The sequence below is a fragment of the Triticum aestivum genome, chromosome 4B (genome assembly GCF_018294505.1).
Source record: "Triticum aestivum cultivar Chinese Spring chromosome 4B, IWGSC CS RefSeq v2.1, whole genome shotgun sequence".
Taxonomy (NCBI): Eukaryota; Viridiplantae; Streptophyta; class Magnoliopsida; order Poales; family Poaceae; genus Triticum; species Triticum aestivum.
This window is the reverse complement of record NC_057804.1, coordinates 13,269,887-13,291,997: the sequence shown is the minus strand read 5'-3', so window position 1 is coordinate 13,291,997 and position 22,111 is coordinate 13,269,887. Positions and strand designations below refer to the sequence as shown.

Here is a 22,111-nt window from a genome sequence, read left to right as displayed (position 1 = left end):
GAGCTGTGGTCACCATCCATAGCCCAACTGCTAAACCATGTCATGGCATGGAACTCTTCCTCCACAATGCCTAGTCCAGAGAGGAAAGCGTTGCCTGCAACAGCAAATAAAATTTATTCTCTTGAAATCAATTTAAACAACTTTGATAAAATTTCTAGAATATGAGTATATGGCAGATTTTGTGAGTATCATATGTTAATTAAGCAGTACATGCATTCTATATTTCAAACATAATTTGCTACAAGGCTTGGCATCCTATAATTACTTGTGTAATGCTTCCACAGGCAAAGATGGTGGCACCAGGTGGCTAAAGCAAGGCTCTAGAGATGATGTTTGTCGTGGCCTTTCTCTTCTGTAGGATAGTGTTGTTCATGAAGACAACACATTATGGTCATATCTATAGAGGAAACAAAATGTTTCTTAGATACATTTGGTATCCTCATGCTTTTCTGTATAGGTATTACACATACATAGTCAGTAATTAGGGCTGGCCCTGAGGGGGGGGGGCAGAGGGGGCGGCCACCCCGAGCCCCCACCATATGGGGGCCCCCAACCATGCACGTACTAGGTATAGCAGGCCTAGGGTAGGCCGATGTCAAAAAGAAAAGTCAAAGGTGTTGGCCCTTCAGCGTTCCAGGAAGATACAGGCGTGCAAGCGAAACGAGCAGCAACGGCACGATAGCAATCGCTTCCTTCTGGGCTTGGACTGCTGAGAGAAGTGGCAGATTTACTGTCAGATCTGCCTACCGGATGATCATGAATACAAAATACAATAGAGATAATTGGATTGATCAGAATGCGGGAGCATCAGACTTGAGTGCAAGTAGCAAAGTATGGATTGACTTATGGCACACTAAAGTACCCACAAAATTGAGGATTTTCTTGTGGAGACTTGCGCAACATTCCATGCCTTCGATGGATGTTCTGCATCATCGAAACATGGTGAGCACTCATCTATGCGCATTATGCAGCTGCGCTGACTCTTGGAGGCATGCGCTTTTGGACCATGTCCCGGTGCATTTGGTCTATGGCGGAAGCAAATGTTGTTGAACAAATGAGTACAAATACTGATACAAATGCGAGGAATTGGCTCTTTGCGTTACAAGATCAGTTACCACAGAATGAGTTTGTTCTACTGGCTGTAACTCTATGGTCTGTATGGAAGACAAGGCGCAAGGCGATATATGAGGGGATTTTCCAGAGTCCTCATGTTGTACATCAACACATTCAAGCTTTTTTGAGAGATGTTCACACACTGGAAGAGGCGGGAAGCCAACCAGCAAAACAACATGAAGGTAGGCCAAATCACTGGATCAAACCACCTGAAACAATGTTCAAGATTAATGTGGATGCGGCTGTGCCACAGAGCCGGCGACGAGGAGCAGCTGTAGCAATATGTCGTGATCATGATGGAAGCTTTCAAGGCGAATCAGCGATAGTTGTGAAGGGGGTGTTTGATCTGCCGACGCTTGAAGCTCTTGCTGTCCGGGAAGCACTGGCACTTGCTGAGGATCTCAACATACAGAGTATACATGTTGCATCAGATTGCAAGACTGTGATAGATGATATCAAATAGAAGAACCCGACTAGCTACGGGGCGATCTTACATGAAATAATAGACCAAAGCTCTTCTTTCAGTAGCTGTAGTTTTGTTCATGAGTTTAGGAGCTCGAATTACGAGGCTCACAATCTAGCGAAGCATATTTTAAGTTTGGGGGTGGGCCGCCATGTTTGGTTAGGACACCCCTCTGAACATTGGGTCGAACTAAATAAAGCTTCGTGTGGATTGTCTAAAAAAAAGCAATCGCTTCCTTCATCCTTTTTTACATAAAAAAAGAGAGACATCGATCCCCTCGACGGCTCGATCCGTCCATATTCATCACACAGCGATTGCAGGCTCCCAACCCTAGGCCACCAACGCCGACACGCCGTACTGACGCCTGGATCCTGCTTGTTGCTAATTTTCTTCTTCTAATCTCCTTTCTAATCGAGTTCACCATTGATTTCCGTTCAGGGGACCCATCATCACGCTCGTCTTTGGTCGATTGCTCTACGATTTCTAGGCACTACACACAGTACATGGACTGAAGCTCATCACGGATGCGACCATCAGGATCAGGTATATCATATTGGTGATTTGCCATTCCTTGACGCGTGTGCGGTACTGCTCAATAATTGACGCGATGATTTTCTTTCAGGGTTATGCATTATCATGTGTTCGAGAAACATGAACTATGCATCAGGAAGAAGATTGCGGATAAACTGATACAATCACAGAGCGGACATAAGCATACATATTTGAAGGGTGGTACCAGTGCTTCCACCACTTCGATAAACCCAGATGATGAGCTGCCGATGGTTTCCATAGAAGAAGAGCAACAAATTAATGGGGATTGGGAATTTGATCAGCAAAAAGAAAATGCCGACAGTTTGATGAAAGTGATCGTCAAGAAGAAATTCTAGAAGCTGAGAAGGATTTCCAAGTTAAGTATTATTTTTGTTGACATGGCGATCACTTCTTTGAAGGATAGATTTAAAGAACTCATGGTGTTTACAGATTATTTTTAATTTATCTCGGGCACCCTTAATGAATTTGAAGAGTGTTGCACAAAATTTGCAAAAGCATTCTCTCTTGCTGGTTCATCCGATGTTGAGGTTTATGATCTTATTTTTGAATTGAAGATTATGAGATTCACTTTGCCAGATGGTGTAATGTCTGCTATGTTGATTTTCGGGCATGTGAGAAGTTGATTCTTATCCGACTATATCCATTGCTTATCACATTTTACTTACTGTTCCTATGGCGGCTGCATCGGTTGAAAGAAGCTTTTCAAAATTGAAATTGTTGAAGAATTATTTCAGAACAACTATGACTCCAGAGATGTTAAATGGTTTGGCTACATTATGCATCGAGAAGAAATTATTGGATGAGATTCACATCGACCCCATCATAAGTGACCTTGCATCGAGGAATGTTAGAAGAAAATCCGAAGGTAATATGTATAAATTATTGGGTTTGTCTAGGACACATCTAGATGTGACATAATTATGTTACATCTAACCTGATGTTCACTATGTTTGTGGTCTATTTTTTTTTGTCCCAACTTTTTTTGTTCCTCGTTATTGCGTTAGTTGTGGGAGTTTAGATGTGACATTCTTAGAAAACATCTAGATGTAAATTAGACAAACCGTAAATTATTTGATACGCATACTGATTCTGGATGAGTTTTAAGCGTTTTTGGTAAATTTTCATATGAACATACTTTATTTCTATTAATACGGTATGTTTATTAAGGGCCCCGAATTTCATTTTCGCCCCCCCCCCCCCCCCCCCCCCGAAACCTCAGGACCGGCCCTGTCAGTAATCACTATAAACAACCTATACGATTATATGCATCAGTAGTTTTCTTATATAGTTTGGTGCACAAGTTGAGGTGTTTTAGCTATTAATTCCTGATTCAGTTAATGATTATTGCTGAACATATAAAGTTGTCAACATATTGTAAATAGTGATAATTCATATCGCTGAATTTAGAGATGTTATGGTACGGTAATGGCACAAAAGACCAACCATTATACTCGAGTGAGCGCCTTTAAATTAAGGGTAAATTAATAATGGCATGTTTGCTACATACTGAATATTTAGGGCACATAAATTAAGCTATGTGGTGGCGAGTTCAAAACCTAAATTAAGCTACATTCAGCAAACATATAACACACAAGGGCTCGTCCATGAACAAATAATCTCAAAAACAAGGTAGTTCATGCACATAAGCTGACCTTGAGCTTGTATGATTGTCTCTCGACTAAGAAGACATTCTTGATCCCATAACAGCTATCAACATCTGAGTCAAGTAACCCCTGCCAGATTGACAGACCACCATTACATAAAATGGTGTATGAATTGTTGCAATAGACCACCATACAACCCCAAATCCAAGCACCACCTTGCCATCGAGAATCTGCATCACAAATTCAAAAAAATTAAGTTGTGCGGATCTTTGTTAGAAATTTCGGCGGCGTAATGCATGGGGGGAATCCAAATCAACAAGAACGATGACGTGTTGTTCATTCCAAAATTTCCAAGTCAAGCCATACACTGAAACATTCCATATCATCCTACCAAATCATCTCCCCAACAAAGGCTGAACACAAGCTAATCCTACACCACCACACACTAAATAAGCTCGTGGATAAATCTAACAGCTTCCACAAACTACTGCCTGCTGGCCCTTCCTTGTGTTGTCATTCTTCAGTTTGAATGAATGGTCACAGGTATCGATGCACCGAGACAGGAGCTTGTAGCGTCACTTGACCAAGATGGAGCTTGTAGCGTCACTTGACACCACCCGATAAGCATCCACTGGACAGCAACCCGATTATGACCAAGCGACACTACAAGCTCCATCCATCGGTCTTCTCACCCTTCACAATATCGAACTTTCAGGTGACCTGGGCGCAGAGAGAGAGGAAACAAAACTAACTAGGAGCCTCAACCCATAAAAGACAAACAATGTACCATGCCAAAGCAACGTAAAACTTCACAACAGCAAAAATAACAATACATCATAGCTTCCTAAAAGCATACATATGCACTACATTGGTTGAAGCCCCACCACCAAAAAAATTATCAACATCGACTATGATGTCAGCAATACCATGTTCACTTTTCAGCATAAGTGATTGAAAATAACACAAAATCCATGCCTTGTTAATTCGGTGATGTATGACATTCACTGATATATACTTGTACCAGTGGGAACTACAAAACTGGTCGATAACGATGCTCTGCAGTTTGCAAATCCCGGATGCATAAGCAAAAGCAAAGTTTGAACTGCATTGCATTTTTTGCACGTGGCTCATGGATGGACCGGATATATGATCGGGCAGGAAGTAGGAAGGATCTAGCTAGCTAGACAGCAGGTTGGATGTGTTGCTGCTCTACTCAGGCAACTAGATAGTGTGTCTCTCTATTTGGTAAGCAAGGGTCACTGCGAAGCAAAGACAAGGGAAATTTAAAGGGGTGTGACGACGACTCGTGCTTGCTAGTTGCATGTGTGAAGCGTGCGGTTTTGGCACGATCGCGGTGAGCTATCCGTGCATGCATAATCTTTGGGAAATTGTACGATTTGCGTGATGCATGAGCTAATTAACATTGTTTTAAATACTTCCTGGAAAGGCAAAAATGGGAATATTCAATCGCTCGCGCATCATCTACATACGAACTCCCTCCGTTTCATAATACTCCGTACTTGCCATGGTTTCCGTTCAAGTTTAAACTAAAACCATGACAATATTGCCATCATCATCTACCAAACTTAATTTCGAGCTTGCACGTGCACCTTGAAAAAATGCTTAATTAGCGCTAGCACAACGCAGTCACCAGTGTAAGATTGTAAATGATTGAATGAATGATCAGTCGACTGAAATCCCAATGTCGGTCAGTCGATAGTTTTCTGCCCTTAATCTTTAATCTAATGGTCAACAGTCATCTTTCATCTTCAACAGTTTTCTGAAAACATATCACAGTACATCTTCTTCCTCCCGGAGATTTCTTCCAACCGCCGCCACGGACCGCCGGCCACCACCGCCCGCGGTCGGCGGGGTTCCCGTGCCAGCCTCGCCACTTATCACCGTTCGTTCGCCGCCCCCGACCATCCCTCTAGTCCCGCTCGCGTCCATTTTTTCTTTGGTGAAGCCCCACCACCGTCCCAACCACCGTCGTCCACCACCGTCCTCACCCTAAGATAGATAATGGGGCGATGATGACGAGCGCCTTCCTTCTCTCCGGCGAGGCCCTTCCTTCTTCTTCCTTCTTTCAAAATCGACTGACCGGGATTCGAAATTCAGCTGACTGAGATGTAGCTAAAGTGTTTTCTTTTCACCCAGAGTTGCATGGACTTTAGAAAAAAGACAGTCCCAGATAATCTTCAGAATATGAGTACACCTCAGCACTTACTGACACATATGCGTCTCATTATCGACAATCAATCTGCACAATGCTTACTAAAAAATCTGCACGATCACACTACGCAACGCTAAGTAGCAATGCTGTAAAATCCACACGTTCAATCAGACAATCATTATCAACACACCAGTTTATCTATCTTTTTGGGACATGCATGAGCATGACCAAATCTTAGCTATCGTGAAGCAACCAACCAGTCCAACCATTCCCAACAAACAATCCAACCAACGAGTCCTAGGAATGGCCACACGCAAAGCAAGCCAGCATCTTGGAAGCGAAGCCACCCCTCTTCCTCGACGGCGGCAACGGCGATGGCGACGGCGGCATGGTGGGGATGTGGGACCCGTCCTTGCCGCTCTTCTTGCACCGCTCGCACTCGTCCTGGAAGGCCTTGAAGGCGTTGTTGCAGTACCTTGCCGCGTCCGCCACCGTCATGCCCTCCACCAGCTTGTGCGGGTACGCGTCCTTGGCGTGGTCGCCGTTGAGCGCCGCGCCCAGCTGCACCAGCTCCGCTTGGAAGTCCGAGATGGACGCGTGCTCCGCCGCCTCCGTTGGCCGCATCTTCACCGGCTCAGGCAGCGTGGCTGCATGCAACCCCGACATAACTTTAATTAACACATGCATTCATGATATGCACCACTACTAAGATGCGAGGTACAGAGGCAGAGGCAGAGGCAGACTGACATACCAGGGCAGTCGGTGCGCGGGGTGTCACGCGTAAGGACGACGTCGAACGTGCCGGCCCACGTGTCGCGCTTGGTCAGGAAGCTCCCTAGGTTGAAGATCTTCTTCACGGTGGCCGGGATGGACGAGTGCTCGAACTCCGACGTCGGGTGCGGCCCCGACGGCCTGTGCACCACCGTCCCGGGCTCGATCCAGGGGGAGATGAAGAAGGCCGGGACACGGACGCCCAGGCGGTCGAAGTTGAAGAAGAACGGCGCGTCGCTGACGATGCCGTCGGGGCTAGGGACGCCCACGGGGGTGGGCACGTGGTCATAGAAGCCGCCGTGCTCGTCGTAGGTGATCACGAGGAGCGTCTCCTCCCACTGCGGCCCCGAGCGCAGCGCCTCGTACACCTCCTTGACGAACCTCTGTCCCTCGGACACGTCGTGCGACGGGTGGTCGTCGTTGCCGGGGAGGATCTTGAGGTCGAAGTAGCGCTGCTCGACCACGACGTAGTTTGGCAGCTTGCCCTCTCGGCAGTGGCGCCGGAACTCGAGGTCGAACGGGTGGAAGCAGCCGATGTACTTGAGCTGCCGGAGGTTGCGGTAGAAGAGCACGGACGGCGGGTACTGGTAGTAGACCCCGAAGGAGTAGCCGGCGTCGTGGAGGGAGTCAAATATGGTGGTTTGCGGCAGGCCGGCGATGAGCGCCTGCGTGTTGTTGCTCACCAGGCCGTGCGACGTGGCCGAGTGCACAAACAGCCGGTTGGGCTGGGTGGACGCCGGGTTGGACGCGAACCAGCGATCGCACACGGCGAACTCCTGCGCCAGCTCGCGGTACACCGGCACGGCGTCCGGCCTGAACCCGCTCATGACCGTCTCCGCCATGCCAGGCTTCTCCCTCTCGGCCTGCTGCGCGAAGCCGCTCATCGGCGGCGCGGGGACGCCCGGCGGGGTGATGGGCGTGGCCTGGGCGTCGACGAAGGGCGTGCCGTAGACCTGCTCGTAGATAGCCTGGATGGAGTGGCCGGGGTCCGGGTCCACGTACTCGGAGCCGTCGCGGAAGGGGATGGCTTTGGAGCGGGGGTCGGCCACGACGACGCGGTTGGTCTCGGCACCGGTGACGCCGTCGATGTCCGGGTTGAGGGATTTCATCCAGCCCAGCATGTGGTCGAACGAGCGGTTCTCCTGCACCACCACCACCACTGTCTTGATCTTGCCCGCCATTATTTCTATAGCCAGCTGCTAGCTGCTTGCTACTGATCTTTAGCGGGCTAGCTGCGATCAAGATGGAGAGAATTGGGGACGAACACTGTGTATAAATACGATGGAACATACAGAGTAGCTGAGAGTGGAGTTGAGTGTGGGGATGGAAGAGTTCCAAAAGAGGCTCAGTTTTGTTCCAGTGGGATATTCCTTGCACAGAAACCCATCAATCAACAAGAAAGAAATGAACTGAAAATGAAAGGGGGGCAAGGCTTGCCTGACACCTCAACGCATGGCGGCAAGGGGAAAATATGCTTGATGCTTGGCGGCAAAGTGTTCGACTACGCTGTCCTACCTAATTCAGAATTTATTTAAGCTGCACCGGCATATTTTTTTAACACGGTACAATCGCAAATGTTTACATACACGCACATATATAATTCATCTATACGAACGCACCCACTGTACAGCAGGCTGAAAATTTAGTTAGGTAGTACGTAGATGCTAGCACATTTTGACTTTTCAGGAAGTATTTGAAATAATGTTAAGTAGCTTCTGCGTCACGGAAATTCGTGACATGCATGCATGCTTGCCGTCCCAGAAAAACCGCGTTGAACACTTAAACTGGTCATAGATCGTTGCTCATTGCGCGCCAGCCTGCCCAAATGCATATATTCATGGAAAAAACTAACAAGTTGTAGCTCAATTCTTAATTTGATTGACGAGACTAAGAACGTGTCTAATAGATGATGTGAATTTAAAAATGTAAAAGTGGATGTTACATAATTTACATCCCTAAAAGCTGCTTTAAAAAAAAATCTCAACTCCAACAAATAATGAATATTTGGCGATGAAAAACTCTAGCTCCAATAGATGTTGTAAAAACAGCTAACGACGGCTGTTGTACTAGCATAGCAATGTCCTCTTCTTCGGTCATATCAAATTCCTTATCAGACAAGAAATCATCCATGAAAGAGGAGTCACACGAGCTCATCTACAATACGGAAATCATCATCAAACTATATCTTCACTCCCAATAAAAAAACTCGTAGTTTGCATGATTATTATTTTTACCCTGGGGGGAATTTGCCGAACACGTTGCGTGCGAGGTGGAAGAAACTGACCGGCGGCGGGTTAGAGAGTTGATGGCCGACATGAAGCCCATATGGGGTGAGCGGCGGCGGCAGACGACCTATGGATGGTCGAGTTGCTGCCGAAGAACACTGCTCTTTGCGACGCGTGGCAAAAAAACAAGATGCCGACGGCTACTCCGCAGGCGAGTGGGCGTCGCGCGGCTGCCCTTTTACCTCTGGCAGCGGGCAGCGACTACTAGAAGGCGGCTGAAAGCGGTTGAAGACATTATGGCAGCCGGAGCTCCACGGAATATCCGAATCGGCCGCGCGGTCGTCGGCGGGGCGAAATCAAATCGGCGGTCGCGGCAGCTACGGCGACGCGGCAGGCGGCGGGGATAGACGGCGGACGGGTGGGTGGTGGCGACGGCGTTTGCGAGCAAGAATCGCCGGAGGCGAAGGCGGGCGGGCGGAAACAAAATGAAGGACGGTTGGGTGGTTAGCGCGCAACTGGACTTTTATATCACTTGGGTGGTGGAGATGCAAATTTGTATCTCCAAGTGTTGTATTTTACATCACTTGGAGGAGGTGATGTGAAATATTTTGCATCCACGTCATCTATTGAAGCGGCGATTTTGAGGCCTTGGAGATATATAGTTTAGTTATTTTTGCATCCACATCTTCTATTGAAGATGCTCTACGCCGTCACAATATAGAAATTGATGAAGTCGTCCAGTTACTTCGCACGTCATTACCACTATGGACAGAAAGCCCAAAATAAATACAAAAAATATGCGATGGGTATGTTACGTTAAGTGGTGGAAAAAAAGGATAGAAAGCCCAAAGTAAGTACCTCGTCTCAATTGTGCCATTTAGGCTGGCCATGGTGGTCGTAACTTAGTCGGTATTATGCACTTGGGACTAACAAATACGCTGATGTAGCAGATAATTAACAAACAGGAAGAGGATTAGAGTAATATAGAAAGATATCATGTCATAATAAATGATATACTACTATGTGCCATGCATGATAATAAATAAGTTCATATGTGATACTTCCTCTGTAAACTAATATAAGCGCGTTTAAATTACTAAAGTAGTGATCTAAACGCTCTTATATTAGTGTACGGAAGGAGTATTATTTTATGATACTATGCATTATAAAAATGCATAATGCTACCAATATACTCCCCACTATGAATAGCCTTACTAGTTAAGAAACTACTAGTACACTATTAATCTTGTGCCTGTCACGCTCAAAACAATTTTAATTTCTGGTCATGACTGACCGGCCTTCTTAATGAAGTCGTTGTTCTTCGAATGAGAATCGAATCAGAAGTTCGACGTAGTTATAGACACGTAGACATGGAGTGCAAACGATAGGTACTATACCTTCATTTCAGTTTACAAGTCCTATGCATATACTTAGATTGCCAATTTGATCACCCTAATATAAATTATATAACACAAAAATTATATTGTTTGAAAATAGAACATCTGAAATTTATATTGTTATATTTTTTGTAATATATGCCTTGTATTAGATTGGTCAAATTGAAGACTAGGAATACGCGCACGCCCTGTAAACTGAGAGAGAGGGAGTAGCATGCATGCCTGATTAGTTACCCGAGTAATTAATGTCAAAAAAATTACCCGAGTAATTAAAACCGCACGCTGCGGTGTACGTACGTGCAACAGCTAGCACGAGTCGTGGTCACGCCCCTTTAAATTTTCCTTGGCTTTGCTTCGCAGTGATCCTAACTTATAGTACCAAAAATACAGATGCACACGATCGTAGTTGCCTGAGTAGAGCAGCAAGTTACACATCCAACGACACCAACAAATCAACTAACTAACCTGCTGTCTAGCTTAGCTTAGCTAGATCCTTTCGGTTTCGTGCCTGATCATATCTCCGGTCGATCCATGAGCCACGTGCGAAAATGCAATGTAGTTCAAAAGTTGCTCTTGCTTGTGCGTCCGGGATATGCAAACTGCAGAGTATCGTCATCCATCGGTTTATTTTGTACTCCCCGTTGGTACAAGTATACTATCAGTTAATGACATGCATCACTGAATTAGCAAGACATGGATGTACTTCCTCCGTTTCAAATTACTCGTCGCAAAAATGGATGTACCTAGAACTAAAATACATCTAGATACATTCATACCGCGACAAGTAATTTAGAATGGAGGGAGTACGTGATAAAATATAGAGACCACGATGGGTCAATAATGAAATTACATGATTACACATGTGACCTATTACTTTCTGGCAAGCCACAAACTTTTCACTCGGATGTGCCGCCACCTCAACATTAGGATTTCAGCAATCCTACTTCCGCCATTGTAGGTTGGAAGAAATATGGGAAGCGCCGCAGCAAGGCGACAATGGAGGGTGTCGTGTGGAGACATTGAAGGGTGACGACGCGATTGTGTGAAGCATGGTCGATTGGTTCTAGATCGATAGGAATCCAAAGGCAAAGGTTGCATACAAACAAATAAGGGAGCTACTCCTCAGCACTTGAAGCGCCGGCTGGTGAAACAACGCTCACTCCGGGTTGCTGGCCACGGCCCGCGGCTCAAACAAAGTTATGATCACTTGTTAGTTATCTTCATTAGGTTTTCTTTTCGCTCGCTCGCTCAATCGTCCGAGCTCCTGGACGGCTCACTCGCTTACTACTCGTAGATTTGAAGAGAGTTCAGAAGTTTTACAAAATGTTGATTAATGTGAAAAAAAAACTTCATAAATTTGGAAAATGGTCTTGAATTCAAAATTTTATTCATGAATTTGAATTTATTACCAATTTCAAAATTGTTTCTAAATTTAAAAAATGTTAGCTATTTGAAAATTATTGATGAATTTTTCTAAAAAACCATGAATTTTAACAATGCTGGCGAATTTGGAAAGAAATCGTGACTATCAAAATTGCTCACCATTGAAAAAACAAAAAATAATAAAATGAAAAAGAAAGATAAAAATAAAATCATAAAAATTAAAGAACATACCAAGTAACCAGTAGCACAAAAAGAAAACAAAAAACTGAAATGCAAGCTGGAAGCTTACTTACAATGGCCGGCCATACACGTTCTGGGCTGTAAGCGCTGTGTAGGAGTAACGAAGGGTCACCCCTATATCTCGCATCCAGCGACACGGTTGGAACCCTCGTTGAAGGGTGTAGCGAGTTGCACCGGCCCAGGCGCCCGGGAACAACAGCCTCTTGTTACTTGTTTGTTTTATTTTTTTCACATTTTTTTTATGTTTTTTGCTTTCACTTTTTACTTTTGATTATACTCCCCTCCATTCCTAAATATTTTTCTTTCTAGAGATTTCAACAAGTGATTACATACGGAGCAAAATAAAATCCAGAGAAAGCGCACAGAGCGCGACGTGTTGTGAGGCTCCCGAAAGAGCGCTCGTTAACCAATTACTCCCGTGACGAAGGGTCGCAGAGAGCGTCAAATAGGGAGAGGCTCGCCGCAGGTCGCTTGAGAACGTTTGAGTGGGGCGGTCGATCGGAATGATGATTTCCGAGGACCCAACCACCTAGCTAGAGCTTGCGAGGTCCCTGGCCTGGCTGCCAGCGGCCGTTGCACCTACTGTCGGCGAGATTGCGCGTACATTTATATGTCCAATAGCAATGTGCATGCATATAAATCCATTCAAATTTGCGCGTCTGCACTGTCCAGGTTGAACTGTAGTAGGAGTCAGGCGTGTTTCACGTTGAGACAGTGCAGGCTAGTGAGTGACCGGGTGGGCCTGGGAATCTATCTGGTCGTGGGGCTTGGGCTCTGCAGGCCGTACCTCCTCACGTCGTCGGCTCGATCCGGGCCTTGGGAGGGAGAGAAGGTGAGGGGCGTAGGCCGGGGAAGGAGCGGCGGCGGTGGTCGGCGGCAGGGTTGGGTGGGAGGCGGGCGGCGGCGGCTGGTTTGGGATTGTGGAATGGGGAGAGGAGAGGAGGAGGAGGAGGAAAGACTGACGCTTTGGTTCGGTTCGGTGGGGGCTGTGATTTTTTTGCTTTCAAATCACGCCCAAAATCACGCGCGAGTCCTCGCACGTTCCCGAGATACTACGATATTAATTATTTCACATAGAGAAATGGGAAATAGTATTTATTTCAGAGGAAGAAAAAACTAGTCTAACTAGTACTGTGTGCACGCACGGATCGCTGGTCGGTGATTGGTCGACGTTGGCTTCTCACGGATCGATCCCCTTTCCGACTAATCTTAGCCGTCCATGTGGTGATCAATTTTTTTTCTTAATAAATAATGAATTAAAAAGTGTTAACTCTTCACACCAAGCGCGAACAAAGTTTTTCTTAATGAATTGTGATAAAGCCGAAGAAAAATATTAAAAAAAAGTTTGAAATATAAATATACCAAACTAAATAGAGAAGCGGGATTTGTCAAGGTAGAAGCGTGGGAAAAAATTTCGCAGATGAAGCCGGGAGGTTTTGACGCGAGTACGAGCGGGGCACCCGGAACAGTTCGCCTTTTTGCTGCCTGGTGGGCAGTGCAGGCACGGGTCGATGGTTGATGATGATTAGTCGAGTCGTTGGTCCTCGCCGGGGATCTCGATGTCGGCCTATAGATGAGCGCATTTGTTATGGATGGCGACGAGGACTTCGGCGGGCTGTTTGTTATGCGTCGCGAAGAAGAAGAAGAAAAGCAGTGGCGTGTTTCGTGCATTCATTTGTTAGTTTATTACAAAAGGGGAAAAATAAAAGGGAAGAAAAAGGGCGGAGAAGAAGAAGGATTTTTTATTTTTTGGCAGGAAATAAAAAAATCTTCTTCTTTATTGGTCAGAGAAAAAGAAAAAAAAAGGGAGTGGGAGGAGGGTGCACAGGTGAGGTGAGGAGACGTTACATTTTGACGAGGAAACGACCTGGATTGATTTTGATCGTGTGGTTTTGTTTGCGATAGCACCATCAACCAACAAGGTCAAGGTGAAGGTCAACTTGAGGGAGCACACGTGAGGTGAGGAGACATTACATTTTGACGAGGAAACAACCTTGTGTCATACTTTCTTGGTCCCAAATTAAGTGACTCAATTTTATACTAGCTGTAAAGTTAGTACAAAATTGGGTAACTTATTTTAGAACGGAGGAAGTATATCTTTGAGGCCGGGTCTATCACCGTGCTCGTGACTATCATAACCGAGCTTTGGGAGCAATATTTGCCCCCTGCTTCGCCTCTGTTGGTGCAGCATATGAAGGTGAACTCGCTGGTGACCTCATGGTTTGGCTCATCTCCATGGATTTGATAGTGGCTGCTGCTTTCAGCCGAAGCGTTCTTATTGGGGGCTTGTTTGCGTTGTACAAGTATGGACTATGTGGTCATTGCGTGTCGGTTATGTTTGTCAAGTTTATCGTGTGGTCATGGTTTTCGTGTGTTTCTGAGTAGTCCTCATATAGTTTATTGATGTTTCTGTTTATAAAAAACAGTCTTACTAAAAGTAGTCTGCATATGGTTTATGTTCCGTCAATGCTTTATTCGTGAGATATCACATTAACATTCGTGTAAAAAGAATCTATTTCCTTTCATACATGTTTAAACACTCGACTGAGACTTGGTTAAGCCTAATTCCACTAAGAACTAGCCACGTCCTATACAAAACCGATGTGGGATGTTTGCGGGCACTGTGTCTCGAAGAGGCCACGTTTGACGCACAACGTAGCTGGTCTCTTCCAACTTCCAAGAACAACGATCGATACATTTTCATGCTACTTTCGTTGTCGTCGACGTCCGTCACCTCCCCCGGAACGAACGTGTCCACAGCTAGCCGCGAGGAAGGGATCCAATTGCAACAAACAAAAATGGGATGCGCCATTGATTTGTTGGTGATTTCTTTTTTGGGGGTTTAGGATTTTCAACCTGTTTTCGTTATTATTTTTTCACATTCTTCTTCGGTGTTTGTTTTCTGACTTTTATTTTCTGTTCATGGCCATTTCTAGAAAAATGGACAACCATGTTGATAATTTTTGAATATCTTTTAAAAAATATACACAGTTAAATAATTTGTGGATACTTTGGAATCTTGAATATTTTTCAAACAAATATTAAACATTATATTAAAGATGAGCACGTGCGACTCCCCTTTCGTGGATGATCCTCATCTGATGAGGAATTTAATTTGACAGTAGAAGAGGACATTGGTATGCTAGTGTACAACGGCTGCCGCGCGGCCATTAGCTGTTTTTATATCATCGTTGGGGTTAGAGTTTTACATCACCAAATATACATCATCCGTTGGAGTTGAGACTTTTTTGAAGATGTAGAAGACATTTTTTAGTGATGTAAATTATGCAAACCGACTTCTATAACTCTAAATTTGCATCATCTATTGAAGATGCTCTTAGTCTCCTCAATCAAAGAATTGAGCTACAACTTGTTAGTTTTCTTTGAATATATGCACTGGGGCAGGCTGGCGCGCAATGAGCATTGATCTCTGACCTGTTTAAGTGTTCAACACGGTTTTTCTGGGACGGCAAGATGTCACGAGTTTGCGGGACGCAGAAGCTAATTAACATTATTTGAAATACTTCCTGAAAAGTCAAAATGTACGACCATCTACTTCCTCTGTTTCAAAATAGATGACTCAACTTTGTATTAACTGGAGTACATGCCTAACCAAATTTTCAGCACGCGGTGCAGTGCGTGCGTTCACATAGATGAAATATGTGCGTGTATGTGGACATTTGCGATTGTACAGTGTTAAAAAATACGCAGTTGCAGCTTAAATAAATTCTTAATTAGGTAGCACAGTGCTGTCGATCGCTTTGCCGCCAAGCCTCAAAAATATTTTTTCCCGCAAAGATTTTTCATGCGTTGAGGTGTCAGGCAAGCCTTGTCCCCTTTCATTTTCAGTTCATTTCTTTCTTGTTGATTGATGGGTTTCTCTGCAAGGAATATCCCACTGGAACAAAACTGAGCCTCTTTTTGGAACTCTTCCATCTCCACACTCAACTCCACTCCCAGCTACGTACTCAATATATTCATATTTAAGCACACTGTTGGTCTCTCAATTCTCTCCATCTCGCAGCGATCGAGCCACATACCAACGCAAGCAAGACGCCGGCCAAGCTATCGATCGGGAGAATACATCAAGAGCAAGCAACTAGCGATCGAAAATGGCGGGCAAGATCAAGACGGTGGTGGTGGTGGTGCAGGAGAACCGCTCCTTCGACCACATGCTCGGCTGGATGAAATCCCTCAACCCGGACATCGACGGTGTCACCGGCGCCGAGACCAACCTCGTCGTGGTGGCCGACCATAGCTCCAAGGCCGTCCCCTTCCGCGACGGCTCCCAGTACGTGACCCGGACCTCGGCCACTCCATCCAGGCCATCTACGAGCAGGTCTACGGCACGCCCTTCATCGACGTCCAAGCCACGCCCATCACCCCGCCCGGCGTCTCCGCGCCGCCCATGAGCGGCTTCGCGCAGCAGGCCGAGAGGGAGAAGCCGGGCATGGCGGAGACGGTCATGAGCGGGTTCAGGCCGGACGCCGTGCCCGTGTACCGCGAGCTCGCGCAGGAGTTCGCCGTGTGCGACCGCTGGTTCGCGTCCAACCCCGCGTCTACCCAGCCCAACCGCCTCTTCGTGCACTCGGCCACCTCACACGGCCTCGTCAGTAACAACACCAAGGCGCTCCTAGCATTTTATGGTGGTGCAAATCATGCATGTGTTAATTGTATGTTATGTCGGGGTCGCGTGCATTGCAGCCACGCTGCCTGAGCCGGTGAAGATGCGGCCAACAGAGGCGGCGGAGCACGCGCAGATCTCGGACTTCCAAGCGGAGCTGGTGCAACTGGGTGCGGCGCTCAACGGTGACCATGCCAAGGATGCGTACCCGCACAAGCTGGTGGAGGGCTTGACGGTGGCGGACGCGGCAAGGTACTGCAACGGCGCCTTCAAGGCCTTCCAGGACGAGTGCGAGCGCTGCAAGAAGTGCGGCAAGGACGGGTCCCACATCCCCACCATGCCGCCGTCGCCATCGCCGTTGCCGCCGTCGAGGAAGAGGGGTGGCTTCGCTTCCAAGATGCTGGCTTGCTTTGCGTGTGGCCATTCCTAGGACTCGTTGGTTGGATTGTTTGTTGGGAATGGTTGGACTGGTTGGTTGCTTCACGATAGCTAAGATTTGATCATGCTCATGCATGTCCCAAAAAGGATACATTGGGGTGTTGATGATGATTGAACGTGTGAATTTTACAGGATTTCTACTACTTAGCGTTGTGTAGACTGATTGTGCAGATTTTACAACATACGTATATAGTAAGCCTTGTGCAGATTGATTGTCGATAATGAGAAGCATATGTGTGAGTAACTGCCGAGGTGTACTCGTATTCTCAAGAGTAACTGGGACTGTCTTTTCTAAAGGCCATGCAACTCTGGGTGAAAAGGAAAACAAATAGAGCAGCATACCACAAACAGAGCAGGCATATGCTTTCCGGTTCAGCTTGAGCGGGGGGAATCTCAGCCAGGGTGCTGGCATTGCCGTGGTCCGTACGCCATAACCCGTGTTAACAACTTTTGGTGGTCATATTCTACTTCTTATTTCTGATGTTCGTTGTACTATCACAATTAAAAATGAATAGATCAAAAGTGTTTTAAAAAAAGACAACTTTTGGCAGTCATATTCTCCTTCTTCGACAAAAAATCTTATTCTTCGCGCCCTGCGAAGAGTAGTGGCCAATCGATACAAATTGCACAATGCAGCGCTACTTCGCAAAGTTTTTTCTTCTCTGATTTTTCCAACGGTTTTGGTGGGATTTTCTGGTTTTAATTTGTTTTCATTTTTTAAGATTTACAGCCTTTTTTATCATTTTTATTTTCTCACTTTCTTATTTGGGGTTTGTTTTCTGATTTTTATTGCAATTTTTAGAAAATAACCATTGTATTGGTAATTTGTGGATATTTATAGAACAAATCAGGCACAATTCAATAATTTGAGGACATTATGAAAACCCTTAATACTTTTCAAACAAATCTTCAATGTTATAAAAATTATTAATATTTTAAAACAAATAACTAATACGCTATTAAAATTTTGAATTATTCTATGAAATGTTTGGACATTTTATTTTTGCAATAATACACTCTCACAATTTCTGTTTTTCTTTCGAAGCCTGCAAAACGGTTTTCTTCATGAGCGAAACAAGACTAGAATTTTTCGCCAGGTCCTATTTAGCGCTGACGAAGCTACAGCTTGCGATGTAAGTTGGCTGACGGCCCATTCTTCGTAGCACCAGTTTTGGGGCTAGGTTTTCTCGGGCTTCTTCAGGTTTTCATTATTTTTTTCCTTTTAACGTTTGCATTTTTCGTTTTTCTATGTTTTTAATTTAAATTTCATGAACAAAATCAAATTCCGTGAAACTTTTTTGAAAATTGCAAAGATTTTGAAATTTGAGATTTTTTAGTTTTCATGAATAATTTTTAGTTCCGTGATTTTCAAAATTCCATGAACACATTATAAATCTGTGAAACTTTTCAGAAGTAGCAAACTTTTAAAAAATTTGTGATATTTTTTAAAATTTAAAATTCGTTTATTGAAAACCGTGGTCTTTGAAATCTTGAACATCTTTTTAAATGGTAAAGGTTTTTTTAAGTATGGAACATTTCCACTTTAACGAGCTCTTCCCAAATTCGTGAAAATTTTCTAAAATTCTTGAATTCAAAACTATGAACATTTTTCAAATTTGTAAATTAAAACATATGAGCGAACTTTTTTTGAATCAGTATAGTGTCTCGTGACACTACAACGACTAAAATCGCTACAACATAAGAGACGAGACAATACAATACGTTGACCCCACTACAGTGCTGCAAAAATGGGTTGGTGTAGTCGGGATGCTCTGTGCGCCAGGAGGACGAAAGGGAGCCACACACAGAGCTTTTTTTCTGGGTCGGCCAATGAGTGTGCTATGGTGGCAATTTCGTCGCTTAACACGACGAGTGTGGACAACTAAAAAACACGACGAGTGTGGACTGTGGAGCGAGCCTTCTTTTGTTCCATCATCCATGTAGGCTACATTTGTATTACTGTGGATTATGACAATCATGTTTGCCTAATCCATGTTGATCGCTTTTAGTATTTATTTCTATGTTTATCTTACTTTTAGGCTCGTTTAGCACCGCTTCGGATTATGGAAATCCATTTTGCTTCATTTGTTTTACATATTTCACTATTTATTTCATTGGTTCTTTGCCCACTTGGACAGCCAATTTGTATATCAAACACAACACAACAACACGGCTTACCCACATGGATGTGCTAGAGCGTCCAGAAACGACGTGATGGAGTATTCTCTTCCTCGGTATATCTTTTGGCTGGCTAGTTATGTGTTCCCCGCAAAAAAAAAGTTATGTGTCATTTGCTGGTAGAGATGGGTGGTGATATTGAGGTTTACATTGAGGAAATATTCATTTCAGGGGCAAAAACGTCTTCGATTAGATCATGTATCATTGACGCTAAGCGTTGTTTTCTGATGGAGAGGGTTGGCTCATAGTTGTACTGTTGGTGGTAGCCTCAGGCTTAGCTTTGGGTTGGAGTACCAACATCATCATGTGGCCGATTTTTCCTTCTTGAAGGTGATTTGCATTGGAGACATGCGATTTTCTTCTTCAGTAACCTGCCACTCCATGAGTGAAGTATGACATATGCTATCGCGAGGCGGATCCAATGAGTAAAAACACTCAAGCAAGATGATTACATTAAGAGATCATCTGGGCGGCGAGGTTTAAATTTCTCGCCGCGCGTACGCAATGACGAGATTTGGTGTCAAGTTCTTCAGATCGATTCAATGAGGACGACTGCGGCTCCAGGGCGCTAGTCCTTAGGGGCGGCAGGAAGACTTCCCGGCTCCAATAGGGAAATGACGACAAGGCGCGTCAGCGACTCGTTCCGGCAGCAATGGCCATACAATGGTCCATGGATCTCGATATATTTTTTATTATGTTTGAGGTGATTTGTACCGGTAAATGTTTATAAGATTTGATCTTTTGAAAGAAGGAAAAAAATAAGACTACACATATCAATCTTTTTGCATGCCAGTAGCCTAGCTTGCATTGCATGCACCATGTAGCCTTGATGGTCCGGCACTCCACGCGACCCACGGGATTCTCAGTTTGAATCCCCCGTCTTGTGTGCCAACCCCTCGTGATTAAAACCCTCATGATTGGAAACAGAGGCTGAGGTTGGCTGCAGTCAGTCTGCAGGGGCACACCCAAAGAAACAGTGGTCGAAATGCTGCTAGATTCCGTTGATGGGAACACGAGAGAGCGGAAATGACGTTAAATTCAAACGAAAGACGAATAGTCACGGGAGTCTGCAACACACAAGACGATGAGGCGAGTTTGAGTTTGCATAGCAGGACGGAATCAGTCAGTGACCATGACCGTGCTGCCGGAGCAGTAGCTGGCTGCATGTGCGTTCCCGGTAACTCCTGTCGCCGGCGAGGCGGCTCCCCGCAGCTCGCTTGAAAACGTTGGAGCAGCAGAGCGATCGAACGGAATGATGATTTCCGAGGACCCAACCACCTAGCTAGAGCTAGCGAGGTCCATGGCCGGCACATCGACCTCTGTACTACTGCACCGCTAAATGGCGCACCACACACGGTGATCTCTCTATTATTTAAGCGAATCCGGCGCCTGCACCTACCGGATCGGCGACAGTGCGCGTACATTCATATCGGACGGTGATGTGTACCCATTTAAATCCATTCAAATTTTGCGCGCCTGCACGTAGTAGTACATGTGTGTTGTTGAACCGTAGTAGAGTACAATAGGAGTCAGGCATGGGCGTGGTTCACGTTGAAAATGAGTGCAGATGGCAAGACCGGGTGGGCCTGGGAATCTGGTCGTGGGGCTTGGGCTCTGCAGGCCGTACCTCCCCCTCACGGGGCGTTTCGGTTTTGCAGATGCAGAATGGCCCGGCTTGTTTGTCAGACATATTCGTCTGGTCGCAGGTAGTTTTAGGCTTGAAGTTAGCATTCCTCGGGCTCTCAAAACAAAAACTGGTTCGTGTATGGAGTATTCCTCAGAACACGTGAAAAACAGTGTCACTGAAAAGAAGGCGACAACAAACAACGCAGAGGGGAAATATAAAAAAAAGGGTAAAATGAAGCAAAGTGAAATCCATGATGCTCAAAAATGGCAAAAGTATTTTTGAACTGCACCAGCCGGGAATCGAACCCGGGTCTGTACCGTGGCAGGGTACTATTCTACCACTAGACAACTGGTGCTTCCATGATGCTCAATTAACTTTAGTTTATAAGGCTAATTAATCACACTCGTACTGAGCGACCTCGACAACTTCCTTTTCCTTGGCACAGGATGGCACAGTGGTGTGAGCCCGTGACAAGGATAGACGCCTTCCTGAGAATGTTTGTGGCGTTACCGGTCCACCGGACACCATAGAATGTTTTGATAAATCTGAAAAAAAATCTAGCACGTTAACGCAACATCAATGTATGATGCCACAAAATTTCGTATAAAAATTTCAATTATTTTTTAAGATACAAAAATGATAAATTTGACATCCGTGTGATAAAGGGCCAAATCTAAAGCCCAAGTTATGTTTTGTACTACTCAGTAGTCAGTATTGAATTTGTCAATTTTTGTTTTTTAAGTTATGTTTTGAATTTTGATTTGAAATTTTGTGACAACATACATTGATATTGTGTGAGTGTGCTATTCTTTTCAGAATTTTTTGAACACTTTAAAAGCACGGTACGAATTCGACGCACCGGTAGCACCAAAAGCTCCGGTGCACCACATATTTTCCCGGCCCTCCCATCCCACCACGGTAACGGAGAGAAAGAGAAAGCGACCACAACAATAATAACACTAAGAAGAAGCCAAGAAACAAAATGGCTAGTGCTTGGGAGGACCACACGAGCCGGGCCATGGCACCAGGATGCAACACGACTGATGTCACGGGCTCATCGCCCAAACAAACCGGAAAGAGGAGCTTCGGACGGAGCAGTTCAGACGAGGAACCTGTGAAAATAAGGAAGCGTGTTTACCTACCGTAGTAGGCCGCTGGTTTCGTGTTTATATAGGATCAGCAAGCCCTGATCGAGGCGTATACAAAGTATCGTTACAGACTTGGGATACAAGAAAATAAAGAGATAAGAATGAATCTAAACAACTCTAGGCAGGATTCGGTTCTGGTTTTATCTCAACCAAACCGAGTACAACAGAATATCTA

At 45.2% G+C, this 22,111-nt stretch overlaps 1 protein-coding gene, 1 long non-coding RNA gene, 1 other non-coding gene and 1 pseudogene across 3 annotated transcripts; 2 read left to right on the top strand and 2 right to left on the bottom strand.

Annotated features, from left to right (window-relative positions):
- Window positions 1-1,818: 1,818 nt before the first annotated feature.
- LOC123090578 (uncharacterized) lies at window positions 1,819-2,539 on the top strand. Its single transcript, XR_006442471.1, has 3 exons — window positions 1,819-1,930; window positions 2,015-2,119; window positions 2,199-2,539. It is a non-coding gene; the product is annotated as an uncharacterized lncRNA (long non-coding RNA).
- Window positions 2,540-6,039: 3,500 nt separating this feature from the next.
- On the bottom strand, window positions 6,040-8,074 carry LOC123090576 (non-specific phospholipase C4). The gene is made up of 2 exons (XM_044511896.1): window positions 6,657-8,074; window positions 6,040-6,552 (listed from the first exon to the last, which is right to left on the bottom strand). The coding sequence occupies exons 1-2, from the start codon at window positions 7,855-7,857 to the stop codon at window positions 6,203-6,205; spliced, it is 1,551 nt and encodes a 516-aa protein (XP_044367831.1). The 5' UTR covers window positions 7,858-8,074; the 3' UTR covers window positions 6,040-6,202.
- Window positions 8,075-15,946: 7,872 nt separating this feature from the next.
- On the top strand, window positions 15,947-17,227 carry LOC123090577 (non-specific phospholipase C3-like; annotated as a pseudogene).
- Window positions 17,228-21,072: 3,845 nt separating this feature from the next.
- On the bottom strand, window positions 21,073-21,143 carry TRNAG-GCC (transfer RNA glycine (anticodon GCC)). The gene has a single exon. It is a non-coding gene; the product is annotated as a tRNA-Gly (tRNA).
- Window positions 21,144-22,111: the final 968 nt, after the last annotated feature.